Source organism: Grus americana, chromosome 3 (assembly GCF_028858705.1).
Source record: "Grus americana isolate bGruAme1 chromosome 3, bGruAme1.mat, whole genome shotgun sequence".
NCBI lineage: Eukaryota > Metazoa > Chordata > Aves > Gruiformes > Gruidae > Grus > Grus americana.
In genome coordinates, this window is record NC_072854.1 from 101,514,846 (window position 1) to 101,532,629 (window position 17,784).

At 39.1% G+C, this 17,784-nt stretch overlaps 1 protein-coding gene across 12 annotated transcripts in view; it reads left to right on the forward strand.

Moving 5' to 3' along the window:
- RPS6KC1 (ribosomal protein S6 kinase C1) overlaps positions 1–17,784 on the forward strand; it is a 96,856-nt gene that overhangs the window by 52,132 nt on the left and 26,940 nt on the right. For 11 of the 12 annotated variants that reach the window (XM_054822711.1, XM_054822712.1, XM_054822708.1 and 8 more), the window contains 3 exons: positions 1,827–1,919; positions 13,667–13,714; positions 15,276–15,408. In XM_054822711.1, coding sequence (XP_054678686.1) covers positions 1,827–1,919; positions 13,667–13,714; positions 15,276–15,408 — 274 coding nt within the window. Of the gene's footprint in view, positions 1–1,826; positions 1,920–13,666; positions 13,715–15,275; positions 15,409–16,709; positions 17,087–17,784 lie in introns of those variants that run through there. The other variant, XM_054822719.1, reaches the window with a different exon arrangement.

A 17,784-nucleotide genomic window follows, 5' to 3' on the forward strand; every position in this document is an offset into this window, starting at 1 on the left:
GTTATAAAATGTAATAGTATGCAGATAGAAGTGGAAATCTTTTATAGTAGTCTAGAGGATTTGGAAATATTCTTTCATTAAATGTATTCCTTAGAATGATTTTGAAATCTTGTCATGAATAAACTCTGTGTTAGCACAACTCTTTGTTTCAAAGCAAATATTTCGTTATTGCAGAAAAATTGCACGCTCTCAAAATACAACCCAACAAAAGAACTCCCTCGACCTTCCAACAGCTCACTAGAATGTGGAACCTAAATCAGATTTGGAGAAAAAACTTCATGTACAGTTTTTTTTTTTTCTTCTTCATGCTGAAACCTTTAGTGATTTGTAGAATCTGGGCTGTGTTTTCGCCAACTGCTGTTGCTACTCTTGCTTGGTAGTGTTTACATGACAAAACAATTCTAAGACCCAGACAAGTAAATGAAGATAAATAATAAACTCTTTTAAACATTGAGCCCTGTAGGTGAACACAAAAGAAAAGCACACTTTTCTCCATGCTTTTTGAATGTGTGTTTATGACCCTTTCTTTAGAATTTTGCAGACAATGCTTAAATAAGAGTTGATTTTTGGGAAAGAAAGGGGGTATCAGGGCGGTGCCCTGGCCTTTGAGGATAGCACAGTAAGGATGCTGGGGAAACAATAGGGAGGAAGCAAATGGAATTACCTAGTTCAGGATCTTCAGTTTTTCTGGGAGTTTCTGATCATAAGGGAAAATTTTTTTATTTTTCCCAGATACTTAAAAATTTCATCCACAGTGTAATTGCTTACCAGCATTATTCCTTTGTGACATATTTGTTAAATAGTGACTCAGGATGTGGACAAATTAGATAAACAGCTTTTGCCTCTTATAAGCCTAAAAATCAAGGAGTTTCACCTTCCTCTTCCTTTACCTTTGTGCAATAGAAGTGTACCTGGGAAGGCCAGGTTATGCTTAAAGTATTTTGGCATTCAACAGCTCTGCAAATGAAGTTACCTTATTTGTGAGGAAGAGATCCAGGTCTTTGGTTCTTGTAGAAGCTGCGTGTTGAATTTTTGGAGGACGATCTAATGAATTCTCTCAGTTGGCAACTGGAAACTTCTGCAAATGTTTGTTAATGTGCCAGAGGTAGATGTGATGCTTAAGAGATTGATCTTTGTCCCAGAAGACTTCCAGTTGAAACATTCACTCCTCTGACATGCAAGCTTTCAGTTTGCCCGGAGAAGCTACAAAACATAGCACGGACAAAAATCTATGTGTATTAACTACTTGAATAGTTAGCACCTACTAATTCTCTTGCTATGGTGTTAATTTCTAGATTAATGATACATAGCTAGCTACCTTTTTCTAAGGCAGTTTTATAAATTGTTTCTGTTGTGCACCATGTTATTAAAAGGATTTCATAAAGCTCACCAGAGAGCAAGAGAACCCTGTTTATAATTCTGTATTTTATGTTCTTCAGACTTAAAAAGCCTCTAACTTGCTTTCTCCTCCTTAGTGATCTCTGAATTATTTTGTATCCAGAATACCTGTAAGGCTTTGATTGATTATTGTGATGGGGTAAGAATTGAGCAATCGATTGCCAGGTTCCATTAAGTGTAGAAAGTATAAAATTCATTATTTTTTCTTTTTTAAAATTTTTGTTTTCAATGTTATCTTGATTTTTATTTACTTGCAAGTTGGTTTTTTTTTCACCCCACTAAGGACAAACAGAAAACTTCTCCTTTCATCTTCACTCTCTCTGATTTATGATAAATTTAGTTTCCTTCGGCCTGGCATTTGCTTCAGCAGGCAGTCTTCCTTCAAGTACCACCCTGATTGATGTATAATCTTTGATATCTTCCATTAGCCTCCAGGATCACTAAGTTCAAGGCCCTCTTGGAACCTAAGGAGCCCTGCCGAGGAACTGAAGGCCTTCAGAGTCCTTGGGGTGATTGACAAGGTAATTCTTCAGTGTCTCTTCAAGAGTTCAGTCATAAATCGACTGCATGCTGACATTTTGTCTTTGAAGCTGTGGATCTTAAGGATATGAAACAAAAGGGGAAAATGACTCAAATGCATCTGCACTTTAAAATAACAAAAGTAGAAGAAAAAAGGCTTTTATCTAAGCAATTCATGTAAGGTCATGCAAAATATATTTGAGCTAAAGGATAAAGTACATGTTTGGTGGCATTCAATAGACTGAGGCCTGTTTTTCAAAAGTGAAGTCATGGTTACAATACTGGGGTAAGGACAAGTAGATGTGTTTTCAGTTGAATAAACTGGTGGATACCTAAAACATAGAAGGGTAGAAATTCCTACTTTTGAACTGTGACTTGAAATGGGGGCTGGGGACACACATGACCGTTCTCCTTCCCTAAGAATTTGGAATTGAAATCCGCAGCAAAGACAGAGATGCAGCAATGAAGCCAAGCTTATTTTTGACTCATGCAAATAATGTCTTCCAAAATCCCAGGGTAATACCCCTCTGTAAACAGTAAAGGACCATACGGATTTTTTGCAAGCCTAATTAAGAGACCAGAAGAATTGCTGCATTGTTTTGATAATGCTGATTAGTTATCACCTTAGCAAATACTTTCAAGATGATGTATTACTCAGCAATGTGGCAGTGGCTAATGCAGATTGTAAAGGCTCATTTCCTTTTTGCTATGCCAATTCCCTCATGTCTTTTGATAGTTTCTTATGTAGTCCCTGGTTTGTGCATGATGTACTGATGCATGGTCAATTTATGCATTTGTAACGTGCATCAGAAAACCTGTAGCTGGTCTCTTAAGGTCTGTATTTCTCAGTTTCTTTTTTCTTGTTGGACTGAACCTAACTGTGGGGAGTGATTTTTTTTTTTGTTTTTCTTTGCCTGTTTTGTTGTAATTATGTGCATAAGTTGGTAACTTCTCCTCAGAGGGCTTATATATATTAGGTATTACAGTTGTTTTTATAACACATAAGGTTTTCTCAGCTCTGACTTCATATTCATTGTGTCTTCTTTCCTCAGTTGTCAGTACAGAATTTAGCCCATGTTCCACTCTGTATATGTGTCAGAGAGGGAGGTTGTAAAAAGCACCTATCCATTGGATTAGTAGGCACTAACTAGATAAGTAGCCACTAAATGGATGCAGTAGGCATGGACTTTGTGAATTAGTCGGACAATGTGAGGCTGCAGAAATGTTGGAAATCAACCAAGACAGACCTTCGCAGTATCTTCGTTCTTGTATAAGAATAATGAACCATGACCGGAGAAGATGCTTGATCAGAATGAAGCTTTTGGAGTCCTTGGTGTTATCAGATCTCCTAGATCTCTCTGACCACAGCTCTAGTAAGTGTTTCAGGTGTGAGCTGAACGCGTCCAGGTCTTTGAGGCAGAGTTGGGAAGAATCAGGGTTCTGGTGATGACTGAAAGACAAGATCTTAGTGTTGGAGATGTGCGTGAGGAGTAACAGGCCTGTATATACAACTGGTGTGCTCATGTGTAAACAATATTGTAGGGGTCAGAGTGAATGTTTTTAATTATTGTATGAAAAAGGGAGCAATATTCTTTCAGGTGTCTTCGTACTCTGCGTACCTGCTTCCAGAATCTCCTTATTATGAACTTAATCTTATTCTGAGCATGCTGTCTGTTTTCAAATATTTTTAAGTGTTCATAAAGTTGTGAAGCAAATGAAAAGCTGCTCTAAGCCCAAATGTTCAGAGCATGTTTTATTTGGTTTTATAATGCACGCGAATATGAAACAAAAGTGTGCACATATACCTTTGTGCTGGAGACAATGCCCCTGCCTTTGGTTTAAAGCACCATCTCACTTTTCCTCACCATCACTGTTCTTTGCTTCTTTCTCTGCTTGCTTACGCCCTAAAGCTCACACCATGGAGAAATCCAAATAGATGTGTAAGTATCCTTGCTGGATCCAAGCAGATGACATGGTGTGTTTCTCCTTGAAAATGGATTCTGGTTTTCAGGGCCAGCGTTGAAGATGCCATACTTTTGGGCAAAAGTCTGTAACTGATTCAGCATCACGCAGAGTTTTGCCTGAATATACTCTTCTCCTATTCTAACCCTGAGGTAGCTGCTTCAGTTTCAGCAGAAAATGGGTGTGTGGATAGTAATGAGCTGCTGACATTTTCCTGCTGTCTTGCCTAATCCTGTGCAAAACTGGCTTAAACACATTGACTTAAAAATGGTGGTCATTGGTTTGCAGACTTGTTCTCCCAGTGCTGCTTGAAGCCCGGAGTGGTGTCTGCCTGCTACAGTGCTGCCTCGAGAAGACCAGCTGTTAACCTGCACTCCATCAAATGCTGAAAGGTGCAGTGCCTTCCCTTAGACTAACGTCAGTCTTTGTTCTTCTTTTTGAAGCCTCTTGAAGTGTTTTGAATTGGCTTCATTTTCACAGGCAAAATGCTTGTTGCTACTTGAAACTCTGGGTTTTTCAAACTATTTTAGGCTAGGCAGACCGATTAGACATTTCATTTTAGCCTAGTTTATTCCCAGTGTGTAATCTTTCACTCTCTGTCTGCCTTTCCACCTTCCGTGTCACCTGAATAATTTTTGCAGTGTTGACCCTTTTCTGCTGAGTCTGAGAGAGTTAGAGATCTTAGCATTATTAAACTCCTTAAAATATTGTGAAAATTCACAGAAGAGTGACCATATCCGTGCCTCCCCTCCCATCCTTCTGCGTCTGCTCTCATGCAAAGGCTGTGGTATAAATCCGACTATTTTAATAGACCCAAGAGGACCTACACTTTGCTTGAATTTTGCTGCTGCTGTGTTTGCTCATTTCGTAGTGTCAAAGGTTAACTAGGTGGTATTTGCAGGTATTTTATGTGTTTATTATGAGAAGAGTCTACCTGTGAGTAGATTTCTGAAAATAGAGGTTTAATCTAATTATGAAGGTGGCTTTTGTCCTGCAAATGTTGTGGACTCTGAGGTGCTGCTGATTGGGCAGCAAAGCTCTTGTTAGCGTTACCCGAGGTACCTCATTGAAAACAGGCTAATATCTAAATATTTTAGCTACTGCTACCACCAAGCAAGAATGATCAATTATTTTATCAGTTCATGTGCCTTAAAGTTGAAAACTTTTTTGGAATAGTAAAGATTTTTGCTTTCAAAATTTGCCTAATTAAAAATCAAGGTTGCAGATTCTGTGCTGAGTTTCTGCCCTAGGCAAGTCTTCCCTTTGAAGCTACAACTGGCCCCTAAAGAAACGACTTTGTTATGGTGCTGCTGGATACCTTCACAATGCTGTTTCAAACCCAATTTCTTATTCTTTAGAACCCTCTGTTATTTAGATTCATTCAATTTAAAGATTCATCTTGAAAGCAGAATGCATTAAGTAATAACTATGCCTCTGTAACCAATGACTGTCTTTTATGTCTTTTCTGTCCCCTCCCCTGGTCCCCCATCAAGCCACATTGTCTGTGTTGGCACTGGTGTGACTGTGATCAGTTCTTCCGCTGGTGTCTGTACCTTTGAGCTTGTTGTTCACTATGCTGTTTGTTAAGCTTTATTATACAATCTGAAACCTTATAAAATAAAATACTCTCATCAGGGCCTTGCTAAAATTATTTTGGGAGTTCCTGATAGAAGTAGATAACTTCTGAAGAACTGGAAGCAATTCTGTTCATCTTGAGTATAGGTTATTTTTTGTGGCTGTCATGCTATCGTGAGAAGTCATAACTTTGATGGTAGTACATTTTGATGAATTGACCTTAGAAATATGCAGGAGAACCAAGTCAGTATTATTTAAAACGTGTAATTGCTACTCGTCTACGTCATGAATGAAAGTGCCAAAAAGCAGAAGTACATAGAATATATGTAGAGTTCACATGCATAATCTGCAGACCCACAGTTGAATTCAAACAGGTTATAGTTAGTTTTAATGGAATTTATTCAGAGGATAGAAGAAATGGGCTCTTTTTATGGCAGTGTGTGTGCTGTGCATAGTTACCTATGTCCTGTCAAGTGTTTGTTAGAAACTTAAATATTCGATATTTTATTTTGAGATGAGGTTAAAGACTTGCAGTTGTGAAGTTGAGTTGACCGTAGCAGATGTTTTCTCTTACCTGGCTCTCAGGTTCATACTGCCAAGCGTCTTTAGATCATCTTATGGATTTGAATGAGTGGCTGTGTCTACAGAAGAGGTGTAAGGAAAAGGGAGCCGTAATAGCACAATCAAGTTCAGACATTCGTTCTTGTTTCATTATGATGCTTAGAAAGAGAAATTGTCTGAAAACAGATTATAATGAATTTAACCAACTAGCAAGTTTTCCTCATCCGAACATGGCATAATGGAAAATAGCAGTGGCAAAAATGGTTAAAAATCCAAAACTGAGTAATACTAATAACAACTATTAAGACAAATAAACTTTTAAGAGCTTGTTTTATGGTTTGATAACCCTTTAGTTTCCTAAGTGACTTGGCAAGTCCTACAAAATCAAATCAACTACAGAGCTGTCGTCAAAACTGATTTCTTGGCTCACTACGTTCCTTTTCCTGCTGCTGCAGGATTATTCCTAAGCTACAGTCAGGTTTCAAGCCCCAAGTAACGAAATTTACTCAACTTTTAAAATGCAATCTCTCTCCCAGCTAGAAAGAGTCCTGGTCCTTCTTCCCTGCCCTCGAACACCACCACTTCTTTTCCTGAAGTCTTTCTATTTATACCAGTCTGAACATTTCTGAGTGTTTTGTTGTTATAACCCTTAGTCTCTCTCTAGTTTCTTTGTTGTTTGTCTCACTAAAATTTCTTTTGACTTTAGTGAATGTTTTGTTTCATCTGACATAAAACAGTCCTAAGATTGGGTAAAATAATGCAGATTTTTCCCTTCCCTTTATCAAATAGAAATTAAATTATTGAATATTCCAGTGCAGGCTGAACTATATGTATCTTCTGGCCTCCAGAAAGAAATAATTTATAGAGATATTTTCTTTTAAACCAAAATTATTTTAAGTTTGTCTTCCTAACTATTACTAAGTTGCTTAGTACATAATTGGTGGCAGGCAATTACTCTGTGATGCTGAGTGGCATTTCATATTGTAAACTGTATTCTCTAGTGAAACCTGCCAGATATATTTTCTAGGTTAATATTTCACCATTTGTCATTTATTGGCCAGTTTTTAGTTTCCTCTAAGAAAGTGGACCTTCCTCTCTTACCAACCAAGTAAAAGTATTAAAAATTCCAATTTGAATATATGCTGTTTTCTTAGCATTTGCATTATTTAAAGCTGCACTGTTTGTCTTTTGAGTACACTATTATTGCAAGTCATAGGATATACGAGCTCTAAGTTCCTTAGAATAATGGTTTGAAAGGAGGAATAACTGCAAACTGAAGATAATTCATATTGCCCAGGTACAAGGATAAGCAATAATCACATTTTTCATACATATTAGCCAAATGTAATCTCTTTTTATAACGACAGAGGGAGACGAGTGAGAGTCTGGGTGGTGTAATCTGAAAAGTGACAAGAATAAATCTGTGTTAAGTAGGTCTTTTAATCCTGGTAGCCTTGACAGCCGGCACAGCTGAGGAGAGCGGGGGGAATTGCATGCCTGCTTCTGCCTCATCACCGCAACCATGCCCTGAGTGTGGCACCCAGCTGTGCACCAGCCCCTGCTAAGCTTTTCTTGAAGTCCCAAGTACTTGTGTTAGGATCAGGTGACCAACTTGTCTCATTCCTGGTTGTCTGTCCCTACCTGTAACGGGATGCTCTAACTGGTGAGGTAAATGCAAAGAGAAAAATCCTAGGTGATCATCTGATATGTCTTCCAGTTTGTTGGACTTTTGCTGGAGAATCTATCCTATAATGAGTGCGTTTGTTTAGCAGATAAGGACCAGAATTAATAGATAGATCGCTGGTGACATTATTACATGATGTGTTTTCAGCGTAGAATGGCAATTTAATAACAAAGTGGAACTGGTTTTAAAGTAATCCCTTAGCTCCAGTGTGTCTTCAAAATGCTTCAAGTATCTGGTACTGCAGTAAGAGATCCTATTCCATTTTCTTTGATCAGGCACAAGCTATTTTTCAGCCTGTGTTAGGGAACTTAACGCCACATTTTTGTAAGAAAATGTGTTTTGAGGTGTTTATTTTGATCAGTGTTAAAACCTGCTCAAGTAAATAAGAAAGCACAGGTATGTTCTGTGTCACATTCTGAAAGTGTGGAGTCTGGAAAAAAATCAATGTTAGGTAGTGGGGGAGAGGGAAGGGAGGGGAAAAAAACCCGGAAAAGAAAGGGGGACTGGGGAAGAAAACGTCTGCAGTGTGATAGAGGACTGCATTTATATTAAGGATGCCCGCAGGAGAGCAGTGCATTTAGAGCAGTCCTTAGTTCTTCCAGTGTTGTCCCCCGCGACCTTGGCTGGGTGCTCAGTAGGGTGACTAATGGTTCACCACGTTCTTTTTTCCTGGTGACTTGCCTGTTGCCTGCCTCTGGGTTTGTGATTCCCCTTATGCTGACTTCTGCAGTATTCCTTCAGTCTCTTATCTCAGGGCTTTGATGCATATGTTCTGAAGGTGGCCACCGTGACTTTGGGTGGCAGCAGATGGTAAACCTTCAGGCTGCCACCGGCTATACTGGTGTTAAGTTGGAAACTTAACGTTTGATGAAGAATCAGTAGTGCATATGAAAGAGCTTTTACTGCAGAAATATCTTTTAATTAAAAAAAATTAGCATACTGAAACATTTGCTAATTTCTGTGCATTTAAAGGATCCTGAAATTAACTGTTTTCTTAAAGCTAGACTATGGTTATTTACCAGGCAGGTTTTATTTTATTTTTCTCCAATTAATTGTACCTACTATATTGAATTGAATTTAATTTATTTTCCACTAAGCTGTTGGATACACTGTAAATCAAATCTAAGAAGCTAATTTTTTTAAGTAGCTGCTGTCAGCATCAGAATTAACCCTTGACTTAGGAAAAAAAAAATAAAAATCACAAGTAGAAAATCCTATTTGGCAGCACGGAGGGTTATTGCTGTGTGCCACTTTACTGAGATGCTGCCATGCAACGCTGCTGTGTTCACTTGTGTTTCGTGATGTGCCTGGGAGTCCAAGTGCTCGTAGAAAAAAGGTTTTCTGTGCTGCTGAATACACTTATTTACATTATATATTTATTTGTGGCAATTGCTATTTCCCTGTCAGTGTTTTTGGCCACGTCGAGGTTGTCATCAATGCAGAAAAACAGGGAAAGAACGAGTAAGCAACAGTGCTGCAAAAGCCAGCATGATATGTAGACCTTGACTCTGTTTGTACATTAGTAATACAAATAGGATTTTGCCTTGTCTCCTTTTGTGTCACAGACTAGTTGCTCAGTGCCCAGGAATGCCCTGCTGTGCATTTTTCTCCCTCCCCTCTGAGATAAGATGCTGAATGTTACAGCCGACAGCTCATTGTTAGGAGGTATTAAATATTACAAGTTACACAGTAGTCATCATCAGTGAAACAGGTTCCATCAGCTTACGCAAGCAAGGAACAGCCCGGTCTAATGCGGTCATCTCTCTGTGATCTGCCCTGGAGAAGGACAGAGTCATGCAGTGGGGAATGCTACATGGAATCCTGTTTTGCCCCATTGTGCCGTCGTCAGTTTGCATTTTAAAAAGAAATCTTAGAAAAAGAATTACTGAAGAACTTGGAAGCACTCCCTTTTGCAATGTGGGAGAAGTGCGAAGGAAGGAAAACAGGAAAGACTTGTTGGGATAGCGCTACTATCCAGAAATTGGCTGTAAAGCGTGAGGTGAGGAGAATAAGTTGACATTTGTGTCGATGGCAGGCTTACTGTAATTAGGCACTTCTGGAGCAGCCTGGTAATGCATCCAAGACCTGCTCACCTTTCTCTGCTCTGGATATGTGATAAAAAGTCAAGCAAATAGATGTGTGACAGTCTCTTTCCTGGTCTTATCCCTTCCTGAAATGTTAGTTTTCTGATGGTGATTTATTCATTCATGTAGTCCTTTAATTACTTGGGTGAATCTGGTTAAACCACCTTTTTGTAATATGCATGCAGGCTACATCCTCTCGAAGCAGATTTTTGGTTTGGAGGGTCCATGTAAAGTAGTCTGCCAGAGCACCACTAGGTGAATTTCTAAAGTTACTTTAATGGTTCTTCCTGGGCTTCTTGGAGTCCCTTGTGAAGTAAACAGTCCCGTAGAAAGGTCGGTATTGAATCAGCAGATTAAATAATTTTCCATGAAATGAAGTGGAGCTGTAGATGATCATCACTGGGGGAAGGAATGATGCTTGATGGAAAGGAAGAAGAAACAAACTGATTAGTAATACTTGTTAGTCTGTCTAGGTAGTTAACCTTAAAGGCATACAAATATTATTTGTTGTTGCTACTGTTATAAAACTATAGCTGCTACTTTCATTTTGATGTTGTAATATAACAACAGATGAAGCTAGCCCTAAAGGGACCCGTTGTCTGCTTTATTCCCGTTAGTGGTAGTCATTCTATATGTCGTCTTACAGGGTGAGGGCTCAGTAATCTCTTCTGTTACACCATATGCTAATACAGTGCTGATAAGCAAGTGTGAAAAATGAAAGGGAGGAATACATTAATTGTATTTGTGCAATAAGGTATGCTATCAAAGGTAATTATTTCATGACAGTTTTAGTTATAGCAGTTGTTTTATCATGGAATAAAAGATGGCTTTAGGAGCCTTTTATTGGAAAGACAATTGTATCAAATTAGTACCAAATTAGATTTTTGTCTTTATAAAGGTGAGCAAACCCATGAGCAGTTTTTAAATTGGTGTCTTCTACTCTACAAATGAACAAATCCTGTTTGAGGGTTAAAGAAGCTATTATTCTGTCCTTTATGCTGACAGCTTCATTACTGATTGGCCTACTGTTGGTATTAAAAAAATGTTTGGCTCCTTATGATCTTTGTGCATGCAACTATAATATTAATACAGACCACGGAACTGTTCATTAAGAAATGACTTTAAATGAGGTTGATGCTTGTAAATCTGGAGAGATACAGATGTTAAATGCTGCCATTCCTTTTCATACACAGCCGTATGGCTAATAATTTCCAAGTGGCTAAAGCTCTTGTTAGCAAGAGTGCTGGTGTGTTAAGAATGGCCCTATAAATAACTTTAAGAACTGAAGTTGAAGGTGCTTCTTTTAAAGACTATTGTTAACTAAACATTATTGCCAAACAGATGGAAAGCATTCACCAGCCTGATGTTTTTAGGTCTAATTATATTATCGCCAGTCCTGTACGGCTCAGTTGAAGAGGTGTATCCAGAGGCCAATTTATAATCATTTAGCCAACACCTGTTTGGGAGATATTGACAGTCAAAGGGCACATTTAAAAAAAAAAATCACATATGTTCTCGTATTTATTGCCTCAATGTGAACAGTGTGTAGCTACAAACAAACTTGGGACAAGAAGAAGGAAAGTGACTGTAAATGCATAGTTGTTTCCGAACCATTTTTACCTTCTTTTGGCACCTCTTGTAAAGTGTCTTTTATTTTGCTCTTGTTCTTTTGGCTTTCTTTATTGTTTGTTTGGTGGTTGTGTGGTTTGTGGTTGGTTTTTTTTTTTTTTTTAATTTTATACCTTTTGGTTAAGCAAGGAGAACAAAACCAGTTTTACAGTTGTTATTTATTCTGCTGGTTTCCACTGTTTCTGGTAAGAGGCCTGAAAAATGGTTTGGCAAACTCAGTGGCCTGGGGACATTTGCCTTTCCTTACCGTGCCCTTGAGATGGAAACTGTGTGTCATTCCTTTGTCAAAACATCTTGGTAACACCAACTTCTGTAGATATTTTTTTTTACCAGAAGATATAGATGACCTTTTAAAGTTGGGTGCAACCCTAGTAAAAGAGGAGGTCTTTGAGATGGACAGGGTGTCTGTCACTTTATTTCTTTTGGTGAAATTTGGTGAGAGAAGGACAATTAGAAAAGACTCTAATTCTCCTTCTCTTAGTTGAGATGCTCAGGATGTGACAGGGAGAGATGGCGGGCTGTGTTTTGACTGCGGCCATCCCCAAGAGCAAAGGTTGCTTTGCTGCAACCGCTGTTTGGGGGAAGCCAGCACAACACTGCCCTGAGACCTCCCCTCCTGGCCCGGCCTGCGGGCCTTTTGCGTGTCTCCACCTCACCCTGCTGTGGGCACTGCACGGGATGGCTGTCTCCGCAGTTCTCTTGGTGAGGGGAAAGTCAGGATGTCAACCTGGTAGACTTCACCATTTCAGTGGTAGACTTCACCATTTCAGAGATGGCAGGCGTGACTGCATGGCTGCCCAAACGCAGCAGGGAGATAAGGGAGACTGTGCTATGTTGTCCCTCTCCCGTCACCTGAGGAATCTCCTGACACGCCATTCCTCTGCAAAAAGTCTGTTTTGATGCAAGCTGACTTGGTCTTCGCTGCATCTTGTCTATTGACTTGCAGTAGCTGTATCTTGTCTGTTGAACTCAAAAGTTTGGTAACCCCAGTGCTGACATTTGCAGCCCTTTAGGTGTTTGATTTTGCAGCCTAAATATTTTGGTGTAATTGTGTGTGAATATTTATACTGGAAGTTTACAATGTCTGTTGTAAATAAACAGTGGGTGCACACTTTTGTTCGGAGAGGAGGGTTGGGCTCGTGCTTGTGCTGCTCATGTGGCTGTCTTGCAGCTGGTGCTTTTCAAGTACATCTCTGTTCTTGGAGTTTGAAAACAATTAACTCCTGAGCAGAGTGATTTGACGATAGAGATGTGGAGGGTTCCAGATCCCTAAAGATGCAGTTTCCAAAATATATATACACATACATATTTTTGTTTGTTTTGTTTTCAACACATAAATACACAGAGCTTGCTAAGAGGGACGATGTAATTTAGTACTTCTTTCATTGCTGTGCTGTGTTTAAAGTCCTTTCAGTAGAGGTGATGCACTCCTAACAGAGATGCTCTCTGCAGCTGTAGGTGTTCTCCTCTCGGCAGTGAACCCATCCACTCTTTTATCCCTAAATAAATCCTCTTTTTTTTGTTGTTATCTTAATACTCGTTTATGGTAGCACAAAGGGACTTCCTTGCAGCCATTTCTGTTGTGGCTTATGAGTGCTGCAAAACAAAAATGGCAGTGGAGGAATGAGTCAGCAGTGACTATACAGTTGATAAAACGTGTTGGGTTTTTCTTTTTTTTGGTGGCCTGGACATGTGTGTGGCCAGCTTTTAGTTTACCTCCCTGGAAAGCAGGTACGTAGCCACCCCACAAAAAAAACCCTCCAGTAACCCACTGGTAGGTGACACGCTTGATGGATAGGAAGCCTGATGGGGAAAAGTGTTGCACTGGGAAGGTAGGTACAGTGAGAATTTAAGTGAAGCGGCGTAGGAAGGTAATGCTACGTGGTTACTTTTTGTGCTTCGTTGTGTTGCTACCATTGCATTTCTATAAATTGGGTTCTGCTAGATTATTGCTCTAATTAGATAGTACTGGTTATTGCTGTTACACAGTTATGATTCATTCTTTAAGTTAGCTGATTGGGAATTAGGTGACATTCTGGTAGTTCCCTAGAGATCTATATCCTCAATCATACTTCTTTCCTAAAAAACCAAACTTCTTATCAAATGTGTGCTTCAGGGCTTTATTCTTTTTTTTTTTTCAATCATTACTTACATCACTTCCTTTGTAAGCATATTTAACATTAGATTTAAGAACTGTGTTTTGTTAACTTACTCATGTGAATCTTAAATACTTCTCTGAATACTTTTTGCTTAGGTTTTGCTTGTAATGGACACTAGAACACAGCAGACTTTTATACTGAAGGTGAGTCAAGTCTTTTATTACTTCTCTAAACAGTTTGGCCTCCTAACTTACACCTCCACACAAAGATCAATTTGCATCTACTGTACAGCGTTATCTCTGCAATACATTGTTATGTAAATATATATATATATCTCTCCCTATTAAGCGCACTGGAATTCTTTTTGTTGGTGTTCAGTTGCTTTCCTTTCTCTGTAATGTCTCTAGTACTCAGATGTCCTGAGTTTACTCACGGTTAGTGAGGCCAACATGTTAGCAGACTTTGGTAAAGAATCACAGTTTCAATGTGCTGCTGCTTAAAACAGCTGTAAAGCCCCAGTGGCTCAGCACATGTGCAGGCTGCTGATGAAGGTGAAAATTCTCCTCAGCACTTTGTGTTTCGTCTTCCCTTAGCTGAGGAGTATGATATCGGTCAAAGTGGATTCTGGATGAAATGGACAGCTGGTCTTATTCATAACTGCTTTCCTATGATTTACATCAATAGGCTGTGAAAACTGAGTTTAATGTTACTAAATGATTGAATTAACAAATAGTTGATTGGTCAGAATAAAATTTTTCACGTTACTCTTATGTTTCAGAAAGTGCTCAGATCAAGATCCCAATATGCTTGGAGCATCTGTGATGCTGAGAATGAGTTTAGTATGAGTATTGTTATTGTGGCCATTATTTCAGGCTCCCTTTGACATGAATTCCACTGCCGATGGGAGGAGGGGCTGAAAAATTGTGTCCTAAACATGGAGCTCAAATTAATTGTTAACATTTTATAACTTTGCTCCAGGTCTGGCTTACAACCCTGCCTTAGCTTTGTGCATCTGGCCTTTGAAATTGTTTGTCTTAAGTATGTGCAGGGTACAGAAAATGTTTTTGTTCCTCAGAAAGGATTATTTCTGAATATTGTATATTAGAACCTCACTTTATCTACTGGCAGATAGGGTAACATTGAATTTCGCATTTAACTGCTTATGTTTATCAATATTGTAATAGGTCACACTATTGACATAATTTTTTTTTCTCTTTCTCTCTCTCTCCCCATCAATTTTTTCACTTCTGGCAACTTCATCTCTGTGCTACCTCCCAAAAATCATTACCTCTCAAGGAGACTAATCCTTTCCTTTCCTTTTTGTTGTGGTGGTGGTTGTCTTTACTAAAGTACAATGGAAATGTGAGGATTACCTGTAAGGCTAAGGCATTCTTTTGTCTTTAGAACTTGAATTGAATTTTTTTAATAGTGTCTTTTGGTCACAACACAAAAATAAAATTTTTAAAAAAGGTCACAGGGAAATAACTGAGTGTCATCCTGATGACTTAGTTTGAGAGAGATTCTAATAAAAACATTGACCCATGTAATTGATTTTAATGGCAGCTTTGTGCCATCTTCTGTTCTCTGGAAATGCGCCAGATGCCATCAGCACAGCCTCGGGGGACCGAGGGGCATAGAGCAGCAGATGAGTGGTTTCTCTGAAGCCCAGAGTAACTCGGATAGATTAGTTTGGTTGATAAACACAGAGCACAGCAGGCTCCAAAGGCAACTGAGGGTACAACTGACCTTTTTGTTCTCTGTCAGGGTCTAAGGAAAAGTAGTGAGTACAGCAGGAGCAGAACGACCATCATCCCCCGCTGTGTGCCCAACATGGTGTGTCTGCACAAGTACATCATCTCCGAGGAGTCTGTCTTTCTCGTGTTACAGCATGCAGAAGGTTTGTCTCTCGTTTAAGTATATTGTTGAAAAGAGTCAAAGGTTTAAATTTTAATCAATGGTACATTTCATTGTCAAATTAATCTCTTCTACATCTAATTAAAATATTTTTAGTGTGCCTAAGAGATGTCATGTAAGACACCCCACTCCCATCCTCTGTCCCTCCCCCTTTTTCCCTCTTGTTCTGCAGTGGGTGTGATCCCTGTTTCAAATGGCCTCAAATCCTGATGGGTTACTTGAATTGTAGCAATATTGAAAGCTTCCAACTGTTTATTTTCTACAGGAGAGAGAGTGCTTTGACTGCAACAGCTATCTGCAGTATTTACAGTCATCTCTCAGAGATAAAGTCTTTGGCTACTTTTGTAAACTTTGGCTAGTAAATCTTTTTAGCATCTTATAGTTAAAATGACAAGAATTTAATAACTCTGTTAAAAAACATGAACATTTGCCTATTGGTTAATATCGCATAGTTATTCTGATCTGAATTTTTAAGAAAATAGCTGGTGGCGTCACACAGGAGTTCAAAGCAGAACCACAGAGTTGTGCCTTCAAACTATTTATAAAATTCCTGTTAAATGTACAGGGAACAGGTGGCACAAAATAATTACATTTTGATTTTTTTGTCTAACACCTGGATTTAAATATTCCCTAAATGTAATTACCCATATTTGTTTAGAATGAGTGCAGAATATAAATTTTGGGATTGCTAATAGTTCTCTTTTTAGGAAATGTTAGTAATTCAGTCAGACTGGATGATGTGAAGGAACTAAGCTAACTGATAGAAAAGATAATTTTATTACATTCTTTTTTCCCTAATAACTTAGATTTTGGCTTTTTTATGAACAATTTGTCACATGACGCCAGTTAAAGTTAACTTTACAACATGAATGACTGTTTCTGCTATGTGTGACTTAATTTTGCCATGAGCAGTGATGCATGAAGAAAAACCTCCACGTTACAGTACTGCCTGATGGTGATCTCAAGGGTTTACAGTGCTGCTCTGTACAATGCTACTTTTCTCGAGGTGTGTGTAATTCAGCTGAATAACTTGGAGATTCTCATCTGAACTGTAATCTTCACATAAGCTGGTACATTTTGTTTGGAGAAACAATATTTAAAAAAACCAATCCAAGCAAACTCCAAAACAAGCAAAAAACCAATCCTTGTCAGATACCAACTGCCCTTAAAGCTAGCATAATCAAAGGATTAGAGACAGGTTAAAAAAATCTGTTCCTAATATTTCTGCAATTCCTGAAGACCTACAGGTTTTCTCATCTCTTCAGGAAGAACATTCATTCTCCAGATAGATGGAAAACTGGGTGAAGAAGTAGTGGTATTTGTGGTCAGATGAAGAGAACAAAAATTTTAAGGAAGGTTTAATGTGACCAGTTGACAAAGGTCATCTCCTGGAAGTGATAATTTTATTGCGACAACAGTAAGAAAAATGGAGACATCGCGTGATCATTCATGTTAGAACAGAAACCTCAGCTTAACATTTGGGATGGATGGGGCGTTGTCCTTCTACAAGAATGACTCTCTCCTGGTCATCTTTGACATGGTCACAAATCCAGTGAAATGTGCTTGGCCTGAATGTCTTGCTCTTACCAACATCAGCTGTTAACGTGTGTTAAGTTCTATGGAGGAAGGATTTTTAATTTACCGAGTGCCTTCTAAATCAGGTTTGTGCAACGCACAGCCTTGTGCAGAACCCCATGCCATTTGTTTGATCTGCCAACAGTGAAGGTGGTGTCTGTTGCCTTTCTCCGAGCTGCGGGTCAAAGCTATGCAAGCAGCAGACATGGGAGGGAGATGGGTTATTCTGAGGTGGAGTTGGGAGAGGAGGTGCTGAAGAGATATGAGTGCTTTCTGCAGGGAGAGGTCTGAAGGGGAATGGGGTAGGGAGCGTGGGAAGAACTGGGGAGCATTGCAGAGAGGATGGAGGACTGGCAGGCTGTGCTGGGGAGGAAGGAGAGAGCTGCGGGCGGGGACCAGAAGGGATTTTGTTGTGGGTGAGGGCTGTTACTTGGTAATACATGATACATGGGTTCACTTGACTTAGACGCTTGTGGATATAAGGTATAAACTGCGTAGGGTTAAAGCAGCAAGTCATGTGGAAATGGATTCACCTCTATTCTTGTTCACAAACCATTCAAAAATGATGATGTGCTATAAAGACTTTTCCCTGATTTTCAGAGAATTAACAAGATTAATTTATTTAAGGATAATAATTAATTTATTTAAGCAGTGGCCTGCTTTCATGAAGTTACTGACTGGGCTTAGAACAGGCAAAGGCAGAGGGAAAGGAGTGATATATTCTGTTGTAAAGAGGGACAGCTGGGGTACGAAGTCATGAGTCAATTGCCTAAGAATGCGTACA